A 13,941-nucleotide genomic window follows, 5' to 3' on the forward strand; every position below is an offset into this window, starting at 1 on the left:
GGTGGTGCATGTTTTTCCCATTAAGATCTTAATGAAACCTCAAATTAAGGCAGCAAAATGAATATAAATTTGACAACTTCTTCTAGCTTGTTTATAAGAGCTTCTTTGTTTTAACAGTTTTTGCTATTTTTCCATGATATTTAGCATTCAACCGGAGGATGTTTTTATTTACTGTTCCGAAATAAAACGTTATGCCGAACAAATATGTTTATAGTGCTTTCAGTTGTAGGGTAACATTTGTGTTTTGGAAGAATATGAAATTTGTATAGTTCCTCTTAAGATGTCATGAACATTTCATACAACCTTTGTATTTAGCTAAGGTTTTGCTTTTGATAGATCACAGTTTCTACTAATTCTTTAACTAATTCTTCATTCTTTGATAAACTGGTTTGTTTACATTCATGCAGTGGCAGTGAGTCAGTTTAAAAATAATGTCTTTCCTTTTGATAACAAAATAAGCTTGTTGGGAAGTTATATAGGGCATCTTCGACATTTTAGCCATCTTATACACTCTGGGGATTGTGCATCCTCCAGGATATTTGAGTTTGAATGACTGTATAAAATATTATAAAAGAATCACACATATAATACTTCTCTGATATAGAAATTTTAAGAGAAATAGCCATGGTGAATTGTTAAAAATGGATTTTGCATTCAATATTACAAGTAAGTAACAAGTATTTATTGAAATCCTAATGTTCATGTAGTATTATGTTTAAACTGCTGGTATTTTTTAATTGTTTACCATAAGAAAAAACATATACGTAGTGGTGTGGACAAAAGTAGCCCGTCTGAATATATCCCATACTCACAACCTGTATTTGTATTCTATAAGGTTAATTTCAAAGAAGAATTAAAACTTACATATCAAAGTATATTTACAGTTTTAATTAGTGCTGCCTTAGAGTATTCAGTTTATATATAAATAGTTCATTTAAACTAATCTTGTTCTTTTGAGAATAAAACATCAGAAATTCATTTTTGAAAGGAAAGGTTAAATAGAGAGGAGAGTCTTATTTGTTAAGTTTACATGAATGTGTTAGAGCTTGAAGAATAATTGGTGGTAGAATAATTTTAGGTATATTATTAATGTCTTTATTTAAAATAAAATACTTCCAGTTTCCCTCTTAGTTCTTCTTTTAGAAAAATAAAGTTGAGAGTGAGAGGAAAACTTCTAAATTCCTTTTAAAAGTTCAATTGCCATGAGGAATATAAAGAAAGAATTTCCTTCTTACATACAAAGACATCATACCACTTGTAATTCTTACAGCAATATTGTGTCTAACATTTAAACTGGAATATTGAGTGTGCCCTTCTGTTCTAGAAAAGGAAAGGAATGGTGCTTCTATCTCAGTTTAGCCTTTTACATGCTTGTGTTTTTCTAACCAAGGCACTGGACCTCATTGCTGCTTTTCATGCCATCCACAGATACCCCATTTATGTCCTGTTCTATGGGACATAGTCGATTTTTCCAGATGGATGTAATTTTTTGTAATTTTAAAGCAGATATTATTAGTTTTGCTTTTTTTCCCCCCTCTTTGCAGTAGGGTGTGGAGAAACAAAAAAGGCAAGAGAAATTCAATATGTTAATCTGACTGGATTACATAATACAGTGAAAGCCAATGGGTAATTTCAGTAGTCTCTTTATAAGTATTTGAAAGATGTCCTAATGTTAATATCTTCAGAACTTCTGATGGCAGTGAAAATGATTCTCATTCAACATTTACATGGTTAGGTCTCCCAAAAAGGAGTGACAAAAAGTTAAACTCCAGAGTTTTAAATTTAGTACCTTATTTGTTTTGTTTTGTTTTTTTGTTTCTTTGTATGTTTATTTTAATTTTTTATTATGTTGTTTTCTTATAACATATTTAGTAAATATGATATTCTGCGATCATTATTTTGCACAATATGGTGAAAGTTGAATTCATTCCAGTTTTCTTTTACATAATGCTCACAAATTAAGCCAAGTTTTACTTTAATTTTTGAGTATGAGGCTATTTATGATGGACTCAGGGGAGTAAAGAGCAAGAGTTCTCAGTAGAAAGGAGTCCATTGTCAGCTCTATCGGAATGTTTTTTTTCTGATTTAAAACCATAAGCAACACAATTGAATTTCTGGATACCATATACATTGAAATTTTATTTTTTATATCAAGACTATTTAATAAATTAATAAATCAATGAGGGAAGGCCTCCGAACACCCAGAGTTATTCTTTTTAAACTTGCAAATGTTTGTAATGGGATATATGAAGTTCCTCTCCCAGGATAAAGGGAGATGTTGAGAGGAAGAAAGAAAAAAAAAGGAAGTAATGGAATGCTTTCCTAAAATGGTTGGATCACCAATTCATAACTGAACGTGATTTACAAGGCTAATACTTTTATCTTTTATTCCATCCACATATGTTTCACTTTTCACTGTTTTATTTTTCTGCCAACAAAATGTTATTTTGCAATAGAAGTATTCTGGTTCATTTTGGAAAAGTTCATTTCTGCTTCCATCCAAAATTCCTGGTGTTGGTCTTTTTAAAACTTAGGATAAAGGGCAAAGTTAGTCAAAATTAAATTTTCTCCCTTTGGGTAGGAATATTTTATTAATAGTAATCTTCAGATTATTTTATTTTCTGAAAGTCTTCTAGACACATGCATGTTTTTATGTTCTGTTTTGTTAAATACCACAGTCTCCAAATGTAGATCAATGATAGAAATGACTTGCTTTAAATATATTCACCAAATGTGCTCCATCCCCAGTACCCAGCAGTGTACCGTGTACAAGGTGGCAGGTTATTCTCAGGGATAAAAACCCTACTCATCACTTAGCACAAATTTTTACTAATATGATTTATGAAGGCCCTACCAGAGGAAAAAGAAGAAATAAGGTCTAAACATTAAAATGATGCTTCTTTACATAGTTTTAAGCATACTTTTATCGTAAGACACTTACCGTCTGCAGCAGATAATGAGTTTGTGTAAGATAATACTGTTGATGCTTGTTAGTGGTGTGCTCAGATACTCAGTTATGTGTAACATTATGGAAACGTAAGAAGTTTTAGCTTTTGCCATGGACTGACTAGACAATAAGCTAAAAGACACATATAGAATATATTTTTGCATGGCCAAAGATTAAATTGATATCTCAGCATATTTCTACTCTCTATTACCGTGTTGTCAAGGTAACTATCTGGCCTAATAGCAACATTTTTTAAGTCTATTCAGTAGGCACATTTTATATGTATCATAGTCTCTCTTAAGAAATGTCATGCTGTTCACTTGTATTCTATCTTGTAGCCTACCACATGCTTTAAAAAAACAAAAACAAAAATAGCATTTAGTAATTTGCAAAGAGCTTTGAATTTGTCCCTCCGAAGGCTTATTTGTACATTGTACATTGTTTCCTGATAGTGATTCTAGTAAAAACACATAGTCACATAATTGGAAACACCTTTCAACAAATTCTGGAATGGTTTTCTTCTCTCCTCCTCTCTCCAACCTCCCTTAACTCCTAAGGGTTAACAGTGACCAGAGAAACTAAAATATGCTAGTTATAGGAACTTACTAGCTCAGTGTTAGCAGGTCAGTGATGAAAATAAAGGCTTTGAAGGAGGATTTATACTCCAAGGTATTCCAACAGAGAGCATCAAAACCAGAAAAGGATAAGCCGATTGATGTTGGCTACCCGGATAATGGAGTCAGGGTACATGTTTGTTCTGGTGTAGGTCGAGGTTCGGGCTGGTGTCTTCCTTCCTTTTGGTAGGTTATTGTAGTTGTGGCAAATGCAGAAAGGAAGATGTAAAACTGTAGAACCAGATTCATCTCCTCAGAGAAACTTTTTTAAAAAAAAACTGTGTCTTTATTCCCTGTCAGTGAAAGTCTAAGTCTGACTGTGACTGGTGTTGGTATTTAGGCATGGGTATGATTTTTATGGGCGATGATGTGGAGTGATTAAGAAATGTAAATGATGGAAAGAAGAGGCCTTTTCCTATATGGCAATGTGCATTACCAGAGATTTGATACAAAGGGAGACACCAAAACGACCAGTCACAGTGGCCTCTGATCCAAGCTTTTTGCTTTTCCTAGCAGGAAGATGTCAGAGCTGAAGCCTGGGGAAATAAAGTATGTGGAAGACTATTTCAAGTGTCATAAGGACCTGGAAACTGAGATAACCAAAGCACAGTCCGATGTTTTTGAAAATTAGGTTAAGTCTGTGTGCCATATCGAAGACAGTTAACATTGTTGAGTACCATAATATGGGTAGGCACTGTCCTAATTGCTTTATGTACTTTCCCTAATACAATGGCTCTTAAACCTGAACATGTATTAGAATCTCCTGGAGGGCTTGTTTAAAAAGAAAAAAAAAAGATAATTAAAAAAAAAAACCCCAGAGATTCTTAGCCGAATCCCCAGAACTGAGGTGTGGCTTGATGAATATTTGCATACCTAAGAAGTTCTCAGGTGGGACTACTAACCAGGGAGCATATTTAGAGAACAAATATAATAAAAAGTGCTTTAAGTAATCCTATGATGTAGGCATTACTATTTGTATTCTACATATTAGTAGTCTGAACTCTGAGAAGTTAAATACCCTAACCAATGTCACACAGCTAATAAGTGGCAGTATTCAGGTTTCTTCCTGACTCCAAAACCCAATCTTTCTCTACCTAATCATATTTTATGAAAAGATAAAGAGATAAAGGATAGGGAACAAAAGGATTTAGAAATAACGTGATTTGACATTGGAGACTGACTAGCAGAGTAGGAACATTAGTGCTCTGGTGTCCCAACAGGGCTATGATCTTGACCAGCATGCAGTGAGGCTATTTTCTGGTGTATGATTTAGAGAAAACCTTACTATTGTTTATCAGAGGTGGTCAGCAGGATTGTCAGTGAGCTTTGAGGGAGGCTTTGCCAAGTCCAAAGAGTCACAGAAGATGAAAGGCTGATATTAGAAGTTGGTGGTATGAAAGCTAAATTGGAGAAAGTAAAGAAGAAAGGAAGTACATTTTTATGGTAGTTACATCAGTTACTTAATGTGTCCTCAAATATGTGAAGAACAGAACAAAAATAGACGCACCATTTTCACAAACCCATGAAGAAAAAGTAACAAATAGAAGATGAGTGAGTATAATTGTCTTAGAGCATTCGATCTTCTCCCCATTCGGTGTCTCACTGTGCATAGCATTGTGGCTGAGACCATTTACAGGGTTTCATTCTGTATCATCTTGTTATTTTCATACATGGTGTCTGCATTCAAGTGTCTTGTCAATCCCACGTCTTCTATATCAAAATGAAATGATAAACTATTTTATTATTGTGAGATGTTTATGTTGATTCTATTGTTCTCCTTTAAAACCTCCAGAAAAATGTTATCCATCTGAAAAGAAATGACTTGGATTTCACCAGTACATACTTCAAGAAGGAGTTAATTTTTATTGTTTTTATAAGTTACTATTCTGATAATATCCAGAATTTTGAAATAATTTTACTTTTACTGCAGAACACAGTCTCACACTGCCAGTTATTACTTAAGGCAAAATGCATGTCTACATTGGAGGGTTTGCATACTTAGAGGTAGAATTTTAAGGAAAATAGGTCACTATCTTGAGGTCTGTAATTCCATCTTGGTAATTTTTTTACTGTCATTTTATTTTTTAAGCAAAGTTAAACCGCCTCCACAAATTTCACCCAGCAAATCAATGGGCGGAGAATTTTGCGTGGCTGCAATGTTTGGGACATCCAGATCGTGGTTTGCGAATAATGCAGGTCTGAAAAGAGAAAAAGGTATGTAGCTTTCTGAAGCTTAAACTTGCCTTTAGTCAAATTCATAGTGGTTCTTCTTGAATACTCTTGGACCCAGTATTCTCTTAATCCATTTTTCCATTCAGTTAGCATGTCTGTCCTCAACTACACAAGCGTCATCAAGGAGAAAGGCTATCCTCTCACTATAAATGTGAAATAAACTTTTAGCCCATTTGAATGTTTGTATTTTGTTTTGTTGGCCACAGTCTACCGGTGTCCTCAACACTGTTAATTCCATACCATTATACATTTTTTTTACATTTGCCGTTTTGACAAGCTAACTCCATGCCATTGGAGGTGTGGAGAGGAAAACCCTTGTGATCCTTGTTTTAGAGACAGAGCTCGGATCAGCGCCTTTAAATATCTTAGCTAAAGCACCAGGTAGGAGTTGGTTTCAGAGTGTGAACCCAGGTTTTCTAAAGCTCAGTCTTGACTTTAAAAAACAAAGAAAAAACTGACAACTCTGTCATGTTATAAATTAAAAGGTGAAACAGGCTCCCACTCAGAAATAGGAGTCATCTTCTACAGTAACCATCGCTCCTTTGAACTTATATAGTTTTCTTTTATCCCTGCTTCACTCACCAAGATCAGTACCTCAAACTTACATACTTATGGTTTTAGTATGTTATTCCTTGTTGTTTCTGTGCAGAAAAGTGCCTGCATTCATGGAGCAGGTATTTAATTTTGAGTGTTAACAATTTGTCCTTGTTATTTCAGCACTATTAAAGTAGGTCAGAAATGGCGTTGTTAGCAAGGCACTTTTCTGCTGAGTTCCACAGGCTGTATTGTTCTTGGCAAAATGGCTCTGCTTTACGCTTGATACTGGCAGTCAGACATCAGCCCTCTCCCGTGTTATCGCCTTTCTGTGACCCTTTCCTTGGAAATAGGATCTCAGGCACAGCAGGCCCCTGCCTACGCGGCAGAGGCTACAGTGAAGTATGTGGGCTTTCCATTTTCTTATCCTGTCTTTATTTTTTGTTACCTCCTTGGTTTTAATGATGCTATCAAAATGACTTTTTGTTACTAGTTAAAACCCTCTGTGAAGCTCAATTTCAAATGCTTCTCCCTTCTGTTCTAATTACCCTTTTAACTTACTACTCCTTTATGTCCCACTGACTGGTCGTTAGCCATTTTCTCAAATCAGCTGTAATTGATTCCTCTGGCATGGAGATAAGGTGACCCACCCAGCATTCATGAGTGATTTTATATGCTCCTAGGTTTACTGTAAAACCCAAGATAGAGGACGAAACCTGTTTTGGTAGTGAGGACATGTGTACTCCTTAAAGAGTCATTTGATTAGATCCATATTCAGCACCTGGCCTTGAAGTATGCACGGTCTTCATTTACCGAAGGGGCCATTGATCCCATGGAGAGGAAAGAAGAAAGAGGATTTGGTAGGGAAGACTTGTGTGTTTTTCATTTGTTTGTTTTAATCCAGATTTAAAAGACAGAGTTTTCTGAGAGAAAGTGGAGGAGAAGTTGGGCTAATGTAGGCACACAGAGAGCCTCTCGTGCAGTTGAGTTAGTGTGTCCTGTGTGACTGAATCTTAGTCCGTACGATGTGCCTTTCCATTCAGTCGTTCCCGGTCCCGGCTGGGGTTATTCATTTCTTGTAACGTGGAACAAATTACGTTGAAGACAAATATAAAAAAACTGAAATATTGTTCCACTGTGGTAGAATTTGGAGTATATTTTCAACATTCTTGAAATTAATTGCTTAAGATTTAAAAATATCTTGATAGCACAGAGGTTCTCATATTCATTAGCATCTACTTTAAGAGGCAACCTTTAGGCAGGGGAGGCACCGTGTGAAAAATTTCCTGCTATATTTTCTCTCAACAGCCTCAGAAAGGTCTCTTTCAGCCTCAGAAAGGTCAGTAACTTATAAAATTTACGCTGTGCTCCTTTTCTGCCATTATCACACAGCCAGGTTCTCTTTTTCTGTTTGTAGATCAGTCCAAACAAGTTGTCGTGGAATCTCTCTACATTATTAGCTGCTATGGGACCTTAGTGGAGCACATGATGGAGCCACGACCACTCAGCACTGCCCCCAAGATTAGTGACGACACCCCGCTGGAAGTGATGACGTCACCTCGAGCCAGCTGGACTCTGGTTAGGTAGTACCTCCTGCCATTGTTTGCAGCGGCCTTTATTGAAATGTAAAATATTAAAAATGTATGATTTGATAAAGTTGACATGTATATATCTGTGAAAGCAGCACCATAATTAACATTATAAATATATCCATTGCCCCCAAATGTTTTCTTTTGCCTCTTTGTTGTCTTTCCCTCCTGCCCCTCTATATCCCGACCTCATCTGTTGAGCCCCACTGCTCTCTGTCACTAGAGATTAGCTTATAATTTCTTAATTTTATATAAATGGAGTCAAAGTGAGTGTACTCTTTTTTTTTTCTTACTCCTTTTCGCCCAGCAGAATTATTTTGATCCACCCCTGCTGTGGCTTATATCAGTAATTCCTTTTTTGAGATATAATGTACACACAATCCAGTTCACCCATTTAAACAGAATTGTCAGTAGGTTTCCCTATAGTAGTGTACCTATCATCACAATCAATTTTTATCACCCCCAAAAAGAAACTCTGTACTCATTAGCAGTCATTCCTCATTTTCCCCCAACCCTTCAGCCCTAGCCCATCACAATTTTCTTTCTATATCTTTGGATTTGCCTGCTATGGCCATTCCATATAATTGGACTCATACAAAATGTGACCTTTTGCATTTGACTTTCTTCATTTAGCATAATGTTTTCAAGGTCCATCCAGGTATCATTCTTTTTTGTGGCCAAATAATAGTCCACTGCATGGATATGCCACATTTGTATCCATTTATTTATTTATTTATTTATTTTTAAATAGCTTATTGTCAAATTGGTTTCCATACAACACCCAGTGCTCTTCCCCACAAGTGACCTCCTCCATCACCACCACCTACCCCCCTTCAACCCTCAGTTCGTTTTCAGTATTCAATAGTCTCTCATGTTTTACATCCCTCTCTCTCCCCAACTCTTTCCCTCCTCCCCTCCCCCTGGTCCTCCATTAGGTTTCTCCTGTTCTGTTAGACCTATGAGTGCAAACATATGGTATCTGTCCTTCTCCACCTGACTTATTTCGCTTAGCATGACACCCTCGAGGTCCATCCACTTTGCTACAAATGGCCAGATTTCATTCTTTCTCATTGCCATGTAGTACTCCATTGTATATATATACCACATCTTCTTGATCCACTCATCAGGTGACGGACATTTAGGCTCTTTCCATGTTTTGGCTACTGTTGACAGTGCTGCTATGAACATTGGGGTACATGTGTCCCTATGCATCAGCACTTCTGTATCCCCTGGGTAAATCCCTAGCAGTGCTACTGCTGGGTCATAGGGGAGTTCTATGGATAGTTTTTTGAGGAACCTCCACATTGTTTTCCAGAGTGTATCCATTTGTTTAAACATTTTGTTTGTCCATCAGTTGATGACATTTCCACTTTTTAGCTGTCATGAATTATGCTGCTAAGAAGATTCACGTACAGATTTTTGTGTGATCATATATTTTCAGTTGTCTTTGTTGTAAGCCTCCTTTTGAATTATCTTGTCCTTGCATCTTTGTATTATATTTTTTTGGACTTGGATTGTTTTCTATCTCACAGATAGAGCTTTAGTGCTTCTTTTTTTTCCATTCTCATGTTCACTGAAAATAGTACATTCAAACAGCCATTAAGGGGACTGGAAACTAATATAAATAGACAGGAAGGTTTCCCTTTAAAGTGACTCCCCAGGATATCATGGCTAAGCACTGTAGAAATGTTTACTAAGAATCAGAGTCCTTCTCCCGTCCAAGTACTAACCAGGCCCGACCCTGCTTAGCTTCCGTGATCAGACGGGATTGGGCGCCTTCCGGGTGGTATGGCCGTAGATGAGTCCTTCTCAAAAGTACATGATCATTACGCTATTTATAAGCAAGAATTAGAGAGAAATAAAATCTAGAATAATACTTGTTCAATTTAGTGTACAGTGTTACAGAAGAGGCAGAAAAATATTTGTCCTGACAAGTGCGGAAGGAAACAGACAAAGTTGGATATGAAGATGACCCCTCTCCTTTTGACATTTTAAATATTGCTTTATTGATTTCTGGAGGCTCCAGCATTCTTAACGACTACTTTACTGGACTAGATTGATCTGATCAATATCTTATTTATCAAGCTATTTAGGAACAGGCAGATCTAATTAAAATTACTGCACCATCATTGAAATAAGAATGGCTTATTTTGGAACTCAAATGCTAATTAGGTCTGTAATAAGTCAACCATTAATTTAACTGCATGGTGTTTTTTTTAAAACCACTTTACCTGCTTTATTTTATTTTAAAATATACACATATCCTAAGAATAGTGAGTTCTAAGTTGTCTGAAATTAGGTAAAATTAGAACTGCTTGGTTGTGACTTTTGAATTCTACATTCCCTCTCTGTCCAGTCTGTGTTATTGGAAGGTCTTCTGCCATTAAACTAATATCGGCTCTATGTGATACCGGCCCTTTTTATTCTTTTTAAGCAGATGGCCTTGTATTTCAGTTTTCAGCACTTCAACAAGTTCATTTTAATGATTGCAGATAGTGTGAGTTTATATCAGTGTCTATAAGTGGTGACAGTGATGGTGATTTACATCCCATCTATTAAGCTTAAATATTAATATTCCTCTGCTCTTTCCTTAGAACTCCACAATGGAATGAATTGCAACCACCATTTAATGCAAACCACCCTCTGCTCCTTGCTGCCGATGCAGTCCAGTATTATCAGTTCCTGCTTGCTGGCCGTAAGTAATTTTCATTGTTTTTCATCTTCCATACAGTATTTTGAGATTTCATATTAAAATGCTGACTTTTAATTCAGCCATGCATTTGACCACTGGTCCATAGGCCATAGGCTGTAAACAGTCAGATTGAGACAAGTAAGATATTTAATACAAATGTAAACCATAAGCCTTGGCGCACACTAAGTATGCCTCTGGCTCCTCCTATTCTCGGCCATGTGAGATACTCCTGCAGTTATAGAAGTTCATGGGGGCATAACTATGGTCTCTGAAGGTTTTTTTAGTTAGGATACTAGGATATAATAAACTTTATAAAACTCAGTATCTGTTTCTGACACACATAAAAATTAAGCACCTCTCACTGTGAAAGTATTAGCAGGTTTTTGTTTTTGTAGAATTTTACTTGGAACAAGGGAGTAATGATTGCAACTCCATGGGGTAATTATTTGTTTGTTTACTTTCATATCTAAACCCTAGCATTTACAGAGATCCATGTTCTTTCTTCCTGTAAGGGAAAAATGTACAGTGAGCTAGAAACAGTCTTTTTTGTAGGAGAGACATGGAAATATAATTTAATATTTATTACCCAGTTTATGGTCATAGAATTAAAAATTCTCTACAATTATAATTTAATTTTGTAGAATTGAATGGATCCTTAATTTCACTTGATGGTTGTGAGCACTATATATTTTTAAGAAACTTCCTAAAAATCAATATTGACATGCTTTTAATGGAGTTTTGTTGTGTTGAACTTACTATCTTCCCTGGCTGTTTTTATGCAGCATGAAGTAAAATAGTTCTAAAACTATTTTATTTTATGCTTATAATGTGTTACATATTATACTGAAAACAGAAAATTTACTGACTTTCCTTGAAATTTCTGAAACTCCATAATAGTATCAAATAATTGGCAGTCTTGATCTCTTATAATTTGAACTCACTGATTCTTCCAGCATGTATTTACTGAGTGACTTCTATGTGTCAGGCACACTTGTGGTTTAAACATGAAGAATATGTTGCTTCTTTTCTCAGTGAATTTGCTAATGCAAGAGATGGGCATTTAATAAAAAAGTGAAATAAAATGAGATGGTCTATTAGTGAACTGTGGGGGCAATGACTAGTTGCCAGAGCCCTCACAGAGGGGTAGAATAAGTAATTTTCAGGTTCAAGAAACAGAGTATATAAAAGTTGTTAGGTTCTAGGTTACCGGAGCATGTATTTAATTTTTATCATTTTAATTAGAAAAAAATGCAATTTGTATGATATCAAATGAAAATCAGGAGAACATTTTCCCCCTGCCTCTCAATAGTGGTGAAAATAGTGTTGAATTGGGAAAAGTTGACTCAATTAGTACTGGTTTTCTTTGTTTTGTTATTTTGATATTTTGTTATTTATTGTGTTCAGCAGACAAACAGTAGCAAGTCCCAGATATATAAGACAAAGATGGGAGCATAAATCCAATGCATCTCTGTCCCTTAATTTTTGTGTGTTGGCAAATTAAGCTGATTGCCATTACTCGATTTTAGCGGCTCTAAACACCTTTGTCTAATTCTTAGAGTTACAGAGATCCCCAGGTGCACAGTTTAAGAACTACCACTATAGGCAGTAGCAAGCCACCAATGTTTTCAGACATTGGAATGACACCATCAGAACCGCATTTTAGGAAGATCGCCCTGGCAGTGCTGTAATGTGAGGCTCAGAGGAGGGGAGGGCCGTGGAGCCTCCGTGATCTGGGAGCAAGGTGAGAGGGCTTGAATTATGTCCGTACAACGGAGAAGGCAGGACAGACCTGTGAGACGTGCAGAGTCGGAAGAGAAAATAATTAGAGATCAGTAGAAAGAAAGTAGTCACTGATGATGCTACAGTTTCTAATTAAAATGTAATATAAATGCACTTCGTGTTAGACCATACCAGATGGACTAGCTTGGGCCAAGGATAAAAAGGCCTGAGCTCAAGTTCCAAACCACCTCTCAATAATTTGATAATTATAAAATATTAATGACAACACTTGCTCTTCTAACGGTATTATTATGGTCAATGAAGGGCTGCTAAAGTTCTGTAAAAACTGTAAAAACAGTTTAAGTATCATTCTATATCTTTGTTTCTTATCTCAGAAGTACTGAATTCCAAGTAATAGACTTCAGGGACTTAATAATGAAATACCTATTCTGACTATGCAATATTGGCCATGTTGTAATATCTGTTATCCCAGTGATGGATATAATTATTTTGTTTTCTCTTACTTTGTGAAATGTCACTGTAGATATAATTTAATAGGTTATAAAAACACCTAGGAGCTAGGTATATTTGTAATAATTTTTACTTCTTTACATTGATGGTAGAGACACAGAATTAGCCCGATTTTAAAGTCCTGTTTTCTTATACAAAGAAAGGCTATTTGATTGAGAGTCCTTGGGCATGCCCGTATATTATAGGACTGAAGCAATTAAATATGCAAAAGCTGGACATCGGCGTCAGAGGAGTAAAAGCCTGAAATACAGTTGGTAAAAGCAGTGCTGGAGCCAGTTTAGAGAGAATGTCTTTACCTGCCCGTCTGTTGACTCCTTTATGCAAGTTAGAGCCTCACTAAGAAGACATTCTTATTACCCTCTTGCTTTCTTTCCAATTCCTCTTACTGAAACCATTTGAGATGATGTTGTGACCTCTTAAAACACAAGGATACCATACCTGATGCAGGAAGCTTTTTGTTTTACATAACCATATTGGAAATCACCTCTTATTTGCCAACTTGAAAAATTGATAAATATCTTACTAAAAGTATTCTCAGATAGAACAATTTGAAGTAAAACTCTCCTGCAAACTTTTCAGATGTTACATGAATTTTCTTTTTTGTATTTGGATCTGTGGACCAAGTGAAGCAGACTTGTACAAACTCCGGAAATTATAATAATAGTAGACAAAGCATGATGGAAATGGAAATGGGAAAGAGACTTTGTCTCAGGGAGAAGAGAGTGGGAGAGCAGGATGTTTAGCAAGGAATCCCTCCTCCCCTTCCAGCCCTGTAATCATAATAAATACACTGCTAGGTGGTAAACAGAGTTCTGCATATGTAGCAAAAGGTGACCGGTGGGGGAGGGGAAGGGACACTTGCCTGCAGCACTGAAGACTTCTCACCTAACTCTCAAGGGAAGGAAGTAAAAACTCTAAATTTTGTGTTCTTAACTCTAGTCACATTTCCCACCTATGTTATTTGAATGGGAATGATACAGGATTGAGGCCTTTAGGTCTATCAGAAATTGAATCATACCAGAATGCTGCTTATTCTATAGAGCCGGAGATGTCTTTGTTATTAGGTTGAGCCATAGGGAATTG

At 36.2% G+C, this 13,941-nt stretch overlaps 1 protein-coding gene across 1 annotated transcript in view; it reads left to right on the plus strand.

The window, feature by feature from the left end:
- Nucleotides 1-13,941, plus strand: part of BCAS3 (BCAS3 microtubule associated cell migration factor) — a 594,659-nt gene that overhangs the window by 289,984 nt on the left and 290,734 nt on the right. Inside the window, exons 20-22 of the mRNA XM_029926997.1 lie at nucleotides 5,651-5,775; nucleotides 7,745-7,910; nucleotides 10,511-10,611. Coding sequence (XP_029782857.1) covers nucleotides 5,651-5,775; nucleotides 7,745-7,910; nucleotides 10,511-10,611 — 392 coding nt within the window. The remainder of the gene's footprint in view (nucleotides 1-5,650; nucleotides 5,776-7,744; nucleotides 7,911-10,510; nucleotides 10,612-13,941) is intronic.

The sequence above is a fragment of the Suricata suricatta genome, chromosome 17 (genome assembly GCF_006229205.1).
Source record: "Suricata suricatta isolate VVHF042 chromosome 17, meerkat_22Aug2017_6uvM2_HiC, whole genome shotgun sequence".
Taxonomy (NCBI): domain Eukaryota; kingdom Metazoa; phylum Chordata; class Mammalia; order Carnivora; family Herpestidae; genus Suricata; species Suricata suricatta.